Source organism: Xenia sp. Carnegie-2017, unplaced genomic scaffold (genome assembly GCF_021976095.1).
Source record: "Xenia sp. Carnegie-2017 unplaced genomic scaffold, XeniaSp_v1 HiC_scaffold_2, whole genome shotgun sequence".
Taxonomy (NCBI): Eukaryota; Metazoa; Cnidaria; class Anthozoa; order Malacalcyonacea; family Xeniidae; genus Xenia; species Xenia sp. Carnegie-2017.
Window position 1 is genome coordinate 3,153,783 of NW_025813482.1, and position 8,290 is coordinate 3,162,072.

General features: G+C 35.0%; 1 protein-coding gene and 1 long non-coding RNA gene across 3 annotated transcripts; one reads left to right on the top strand and one right to left on the bottom strand.

The window, feature by feature from the left end:
• Positions 1–984: 984 nt before the first annotated feature.
• Positions 985–3,961, bottom strand: LOC124439938. Of its 2 annotated transcripts, XM_046990237.1 has the most exons (3): positions 3,662–3,961; positions 1,962–3,559; positions 985–1,675 (listed from the first exon to the last, which is right to left on the bottom strand). In XM_046990237.1, exons 1-2 carry the CDS (start codon positions 3,854–3,856, stop codon positions 2,417–2,419), a joined length of 1,338 nt encoding a protein of 445 aa, XP_046846193.1. In that variant the 5' UTR covers positions 3,857–3,961; the 3' UTR covers positions 985–1,675; positions 1,962–2,416. The 2 variants fall into 2 exon arrangements, with proteins under 2 accessions (XP_046846193.1, XP_046846192.1); XM_046990236.1 differs by having other exon boundaries at positions 1,962–3,961.
• Positions 3,962–4,070: 109 nt separating this feature from the next.
• Positions 4,071–5,940, top strand: LOC124439939. The gene is made up of 2 exons (XR_006946502.1): positions 4,071–4,402; positions 4,899–5,940. It is a non-coding gene; the product is annotated as an uncharacterized LOC124439939 (long non-coding RNA).
• Positions 5,941–8,290: the final 2,350 nt, after the last annotated feature.

The following is an 8,290-nucleotide window of genomic DNA, read 5'->3' on the forward strand; positions in this document are numbered from 1 at the left end:
TTACGATGAACACGTTAAACTTTCGTTTATTCAGTTGTTCGAGAATTATACAACATAAAACTACGATTAGAATATGTGTTTAGAATATATACGATGAGAAAAGGTTTTAAGATCTATAAATACAAAAATTTTGTTCTAAAATATGTAATTTCCTCAAGTGATTTAAATTTTATCAACTATAAATTCAATAACACATTCTTTGCAGTATGCAATCAAATAAAATTTTAGAAACTCCTATAAGATAAAAATGATGAGTAAAATATCCAGTCTCAGGAAAATGTTCGTTTCATTTGTCAAGGTGACTCATATCCCCACGAAGATCCATACAAGCTGTGTATCTCTGGTGACCAGTCTCTTTTCTTACGAAACTTTTCCCAAAATTCATCCAATTTTGCTGTCTTGAAATTTTCCTTCGCAGTTGCAATTTTTATTTTCAACACTGCAGAGGAATTTACAATGTGCAGCATCATCACACAGACTTGGCACATCTTAGCCAGACTTACTCCATCCAAAAATTCTAATACATGCAAAATCAACTCAACAGGAAAGAGAAGAAGTGGAGGACAACAATGATCTTTTTGAAGAACCTCCTGAATAAAACGTTCGTCATCAATAGGCAATGTTTTCCATCCTTTGCACCATGTTTGGCTAAAATTATCGCTTGGAACGTAGTCATTTAAGATAGGAGCTACAGGGCGAATATAGTTTAAAATTGGTAATCGTTTATCTTGGTTAAGTTTACCACTAATTGGTGATATTTGTTTTTCAAGCGGATTTTGGAACGACAACAAATGCCAACTTAGAGAAGTGAGAGTTTCTGGATAAACAATGATTTCCAATGAATCGAAATTCCATTCCGGTTCAATTTTACTACCGAGAATTTCTTCTACAATTTTCATAAATTTCCTACCAATAGCTCGTAACATGCGCTGACTTTCTTTACGAATGTGAGGAGGCATGTCATTAAATATATTTTTAAATTTATTTTGTGTTAGCAGCAACCAAACAATCTGTGGATGGGCCAATTGTGCCAATCTAAAGGCTTCCTTCCACCAATTATGAACAATCTTCTGTCGTGATCCATCAATGAATTTAACAACCCAACCTTCTTCCTGATGAACACTTTTTGCTTTCCCAGATAGTGTCGCTCTGCTAAGTGTTGCACTGCCGTGTAAAATAGAGGCTGTAGAGCTGCTGGCTTTCACGTCACCGCTGTGTTTAGTGCTGTGGGTTGCAGAGCTGATTCTTTTAGAATCATGTACGCCAAGATCGATTCCACCACAGTACCAAAGAATTTCGTCATAAGTACCTTTAAATCGTGGTGGCACCATGAAAAAGCCAATTTGTTGAGCACAACGCAACAATTCTTCAAAAGAAAACTCACGACCGTAAATGTCATCAGTCACTGCTAGAAGAACAAGTCCATCAAAAGGGTAGTTTACAATCACTGTGTTACATTTGTAGATAATTTCAAACATATAAGTGTGGCCAAATTCAAATTTTGTGATATCACAGTGTTGGTTAATCCATTGCTTTGCCCAAGTGGCTTGCTCGGAATCCATTCTTCGCTTTGTCGTCACCTTTAAATCATTTTCCCAAAGAAACGCAATACCAAGTGAGCCATCATACTTCATGGTAGCTTCAACTTCCTCATCTGCACAATGATTGCCGCATTCTACACACAAAAAATAAACTTATTTGCTGTTAGTGGAACTCATCTTGTCAGAAGCTAAACAATCAAAGCACAGAGACTACTTATAAGCCATGCATGTCCGACTTTTGAACAATAATATAGTTATATTTCTGTTCACGTATTGCACATATGAACAAGTTACATGTACACAATTTATTTATTTCTTCTTCCCATATTATATATAGATTCATCATTGATAATTCTTGTTACAATGATACAGCATAATTCTATGCAAGTCACAAATAGTTTGAAAAATCTCTCTCTTTACCTTTAAAGAATCGAACAAATGGCTTGGTTACAATGGTCTGTGTGTCAGGATGTAAGACTAGTCCTCTGCACAGGGACAGAATTGGATTTGTCAATGCTGTGGTGTAACAAAAAATTTGAAGTTCTGTTGAAGTGTCAACCGTTTTTTGAACGTAACCAGTATTTACTTGCTCATTTATTGCTGAATATAGCTCTTCGAAAGAATAACTCGAGGTTGGATGAAGTACATGAACTGATTTGTTTTCACTTAAATCAATATTCAGTTGCTCCTGGTATTCAAGGTCAGTTAAATCTTTCACAAACTGTTTCCTTCTATATGGTCTTTGACAAAGCTTCTTAATAAAATTAATTGCTTTGTTGCTGCTGGGTTTGAGTTTGTCTGTTCGTAGAAGCAATGGATCCCAGGCATTTCTAGATGAATGCCACCGACATTCCATGATGTCATTTTCACTTAATTCACAAGTCACCATTTTTCACATTTTCACTAAACTCTACCGTACATTCACGCTTTCCATTTTTTAAATCATTTAAGAGTATGTCACAATGAATTGATTCCTCAAATTGCCATTTAAAAAGCATAAAGTCGAATCCAAACATGTAGGGAGTGTCAGGGGTAAAAATCATACCATCAGATAAATATGGAAGATTAGACAAGGTCTCAAGACAATTCAAGATTTCTCTTGGAGTAGATAAATAATGTCTTTTTATGGCACAATGAACACTCATCACTTCACTTTTCAGAGAAAGTATGTGTGATGTTTCTCCAAAATTTTGTGCATCAAACATGACAATATCAATATCATCACTCAAAGGAAGTTGGATAAGATTATCTTGTCTGACAGAGAAAGGCCATTTCCATAAAACTTCGTCTGATTTGGCCAGAATATCAAATGCCAAAAAGACATTTTCCTTTAGAGGCAAGCTTTTCTTTGAGTAAATATCAGAGATCTTTTCCGAAGGGAGCAAAGTACCATCTAAGACTGTGTTGAGAGGCAATTGACTATTTACTATTGAGCATGGATAAATTTCATTCTTTCTTGTAATCATATAACAGCCACAGGCTATTTTCAACATGAGACAACGAACTCCATTAGTCTTAGGTGTAACATAATATTGGCCAAGTTTGGTCACCCAAGCTAAATCTCTACTGTTGTTAACGAAGGAAACTGGCTGTGTAAACTGAAATTGATGAACCTGGAGTACATTATTCAGATTGTAAAAGATATCTTTTAATTTTGACGAATGAATCAATGCTGCATGTAGGTTATTTGGACAATCTGGTTTCGGGGACAATGTGTTCAGTTGATTATACAAAAACCAGGATCTCTGAATGATATAGTCATTTACACTCAGAAGACGCTGAGATCTTTTGTAATAATTTAAAATATCATTAGCTTTAACATACCAGCTACGCAGATAAATTTGGGCAGGGCCACGAAAATCATCGCGGTCATCGTTTCGAGTGGCCCAATTTTTTTCTATAGTTTCATATGAAACGTCGAACAAAATTGCATATCTTACCTCCAAATCATTTTTCATTGCTTCAAAATCGATAAATTCGGCGTCTTCCAAATCTTTCGCACTGTCCAGAATTAATACCTGATAATTTAAGGTCTTAAACTTCATGAAAGTTTGCCTGATCAAATCTTTACAAGCATCCTTTACAACTGAAAAATTAGTTTCATCCTGCCAAACACTTACCATATTTTGGTTACGAAGTTCTTTGCTGATTGAAAAATACATAACATTACATCTTGCAAGATCCTCATGTTTCGTAACGAATGTAAACAAAGGTTCTGTAAATCTCTTGTTTTGTTCGCTACCATAAAATGTTTTCCCACTGCCACTAGCACCCAAAAGCACAACAATGAACTTTTTATTGGAAGGAAAATCCATGTTCTTAATTAATGATAGTCAGGCCTGCGCTATACGGACGAATTAATTCACACCATTGAGTTCTATAATGATTCACACGAATTTAATTGTATTAACTTCGACAATAATGCGACAAAAACTCAAGGCAAAGTTATATGTCAAATTTTTTTGTCGAATTTAATTCATAAAACTCCGTGCTCGCCCCCAGACTCCTATCAACAGCTCATGATTTGGAAAAACAAGATGGTTCCTCCATTAGTTAAACAAATTACTCCTTTGCTTACAATTTACAAACGTCGGTTGAGACAGCGACAAAGAAGATTTTTTAAGTGGTACGTTCTACTATTATTGCTTCACCGTTCTACTTTATTGCTAAAGGTATATGAGAATTATAGCTGCTCTGTCACTACTGAATGTGACGGCAAGTGTTAAAACAATAACCACTCTGAACTCTGAAGCCAAGGATTTGAAGTTGTCGTCGCTTACCGAGAAACATTGGATGGTAGAGTAACATTTGGGAAAATTACTCGGATAAGCAATTCAAAGGTGCTTTTAGAGTTTCGAAAGGTACTTTTAACTTTATTCTCGAAAAGATTCGGCATAAACTTCAGAAAAAAGTTGTTATAGAAGAGCCAGTTTCACCGGAATGTCGTTTAGCCATCTGCCTATATCGTTTAGGTAGAGGTGACTACTTTTACACCATAGCGGAAATGTCAGGACTTTGTGTTAGTACAGTACGAAAAATAATTATAGAAGTGTGTGATGCTATTGTTTGTGAGCTTTGGGAACAAGTCTCAAATCATTTTCCCAAAACAGAAAAAATTTCAAGGAAAAAATTTTAGATATGGAGAAATTGTGGCAAATCCCTTGCTAATGGAGTGCTGTAGATGGGTGCCATATTCCAATAAGTTGCCCAACAGGAGGTCAACAATCACAAAAAGAATATCACAACTTCAAAAATTTCTATTCGATTGTTTTAATTGCACTAGTTGATGCTAAGAGCAGATTTGTATGGGCAAGTGCAGGGTTTCCAGGTAATGCTCATGATTCTGTTATTTTACAGTCAACATCATTTTGGAAGAAGATGGAAAACCAAGAAATTGTTCCAAACATTGCTAAGAAAGTTAGCAATTGCAATGTATTTCCTTTAATTGTTGGAGACTCTGCATTTCCATTTTCAACCTACCTAATGAAGCCTTATTCAAGAGGTGTCTTGATGGAAAAGCAACGCAATTTCAATTATCAACTCAGTAGAGCTCGAATGGTCTCTGAGTGTGCCTTTGGACAGTTAAAAAGTCGATGGCGGATTTTGTACAGGAAATGTGAATGTAGCAAAGATTCTGTGAAAGTATTTATATTAGCATGTGTAGTTTTGCACAATATTTGTATTGAAAGAGGGGAAGTTCTTTCTTCTCACCTTGACATTTCAGTGGATCCTGCTACTTATCAGCAAAGAGATAGAGCAGTAGTTAGAGATTTTCTTAAAATGAGGGCTTGTGAAAAGACTAGGGACACATGCAACAAAGCTGAACAGATTCGTTCATCAATTTCTGAATATTTATGGAAAGAAAAAACCTCTGGTACAAGCAGCACGTAAACATAGCAATTTATTACCATTGCTCAGTGGCAAAACCAGGTTGTGCTATATAAATTATAGATCATTAGTAATATTTATTTGTGTAGAAGTCATTTACATGGAGGGAGCCAGATGATATTTTTTTAGCATGACCAAACTGGCTAGCCAGTTTATGCCAATGCGCAAGGCATTAAATTGGAATGTTTACTTGGTTTTCATTGAAATTCTATGCACTATGGACTTTATTAGAGATAACTGAATGTTTAGGTGAGGGTCATAACAGAAGTATTCTATGTTTAGGATTTTTAGTGAATTATTACACTTGAAGAACTTGTAAGATACGCTTCATGCAGCCATAGTAAAATGTAATGTTCTGTTCATTCTCATATTTCTCTTAAACATAAAAGAATATCTTCTTACAAAAACAGTAACAAAACAGTCATATTTAAAAAAACAAAAGAATGTTTCTCAATTTGTGTTCAAATAAAGTATTTGTAAAGAAATTAAAATACAAAAACAGTGTCATAAATGGTGATATGTACGAGGGCTATTAAACATATTCCATGTCATGTCCCCATTGCTAGATGTTTGTTGTTGTGCACTTGCATTTGATTGATGATCAAATGAATTCAATTCCAAGCCCCGATTGGTATTTGTAAAGTGTCCAACTGTACAGTCATAAGCAGACAGTGGGATTTGAAGATAAGTTTGAGATGAGCCTGGATGTAAATTTTGTTGAACAATAATTGCCATTTGTTCCATAAATTTTTTGTCTTGCTCTCTGAATTGCTGCATTTCCTCTCTAATGATAATTATTATGTTCTTAGTGGGATCATTTTCCACAGCAGTTTTTAAAACTTTACCTGACTCTAATATTGCATCAGTCAATAACTCAGAGTTTCTTTTTTTCTTATATGTGGTTTTTTTTGCCACAGAAAAGTTTGACCCACTTGATGGTCCACTGTCAACATCAACTCCAAAATCATGTTCTAAGTTATTTTTATTTTCTATTTCTATAACAGCATCAGGTTCAATCGCTTGCTCAGGCTGGCAAGAGTCACAAGACTTTATCAGAGGGTATAACAAAGTAAACCACTTACTGTAACCCTTTTCATCCTGGATCCGTTTAATGCCGGTGACGATTCGTATTGTAAGGCACATCTTCTTACAAATGGCAACACACCACTTGAATTTTATTCTGATTGTTTGACATCAAATGGAAAGATGAAAGCTGGATCTTTTTCTGAATATCTTTTTTGCAGAACTTCCAAAACACGTTGGCAAACCTCAGTGTTTTTTTTCTTTTCAATATTAGTAAAATTAAATTTTTCTTGAAGTTTTCGTCAATGACGATTACATCAACAAGGTCATCAACATGACGATCTTTCCAAGCTGCCTTTCTTCCACGTCTCTTTGTTTTAACCTTTTGCCTGGTTTTGCAAGAACTGTCAGAACTATCAGAGCTGCTTTCTATCTCATCGTGATTTTTACTAGCATTTTCCTGGCCTGAATTAATTTGTTTCTTTTTCAATCTACTTATGGTTCAGCTCACTTGATCAATATGTTTTGGCTTATTTACCCGCTTGTCGATCGCACTTTTATTACAATAACCCACGCTCACTTGAGCCAACCATCCGAATGTATCTTCATCTAATTCTGCCACGTAGCATACATTACAAATGGGAAGGTTACAAGTTATACAACGATATTTTGTTGGCTCATCACAAACAAAACAATCTGCATCCGCCATATTGTTTCATAACTATTTCTGCTGAATTGCCGCCATGAAATAAAACGCTGTGTATGATTGGTTGAAATATTTTTATATAATTAATGAATTTAATTCAATGCGACTTCAGTTCATCGTCCATTTGTGTCGCATAATGCGTCAATCTCCGACGAATCTAATTCACTTTGTCGAATTTAATTTATGAGATGTGAGTTTCCAAGTTATACGTCGCAGTATCGTCGAATAAAATTGCGATATTTGAATTCGTGTGAATTAAATTCGTCCGTATAGCGCAGGCCTCAAAAACAGTAAAATACATCAAAAATTTATTGTCTAACAACTGCATATCAGTAATATTACTTAACCCCGGCCTCAGAAAGTGAAAATGAAGACTATCCGGGAACTTGCTGATGACATTCTTGGAAATATAGTTCAAACTTAGAAGTACGATAGAAGTCGATATCAGTTTACCGCACCGTAAATGAGCCAATAATCGCCGCCTGTCTATCAAACAAAAGTCTCGTGTCAAATAAAGATTATGTGAGACGCCTCTCTCTAATAAACATCCCGTCTCTAATTGACGGCTTTCCCACAATACTATTGCAATGAGATTATTACATCCATATTTACGTTGCACATTGTTATAAACTGAAAGTAAAAAAATAATTTATCATACACATTTATTGCGCTCCTTCCTGCTAAAACTGGCTGAAATCTTACTTCCGTTTGCCCAATAGGGAGTACAGTATGACAACGAGTCTTCAACTTTGGAGGTATGTCAGATTAGTCTGCATGGACATGGACATAGTCTAGTACGGTCTTGTTTAATTTACATTTATTTAAATGAGGTTCATAGGCATAAAGCAATAACTCGTATCAACCAAATAAAAATGAGGTTGAATATCAACAATTGTAAACAGTCAGTCCTATACACAATAAAAAAACATGAAAACCTTTTTTTACTAAAAGTATCCTTCATTGTATTTCAAACGTAACAAACATTACAAATTTTTTAAACTAGAAAGGTGTCATTCTCAAATTAAAAGCTGACATATTTCTGAACATTTTAATGATAATCTTTCTCGATTTGAGTATGGTTAGTGAGTTTCTATGGTTTTTACGGCATATCAAATTCATAAATCTTTCAAAT

What these genes read in the sequence shown, in the direction of transcription:
- LOC124439938 (XM_046990236.1), bottom strand. Translation starts at nt 3,856, where the DNA reads ATGGATTTTCCTTCCAATAAAAAGTTCATTGTTGTGCTTTTGGGTGCT.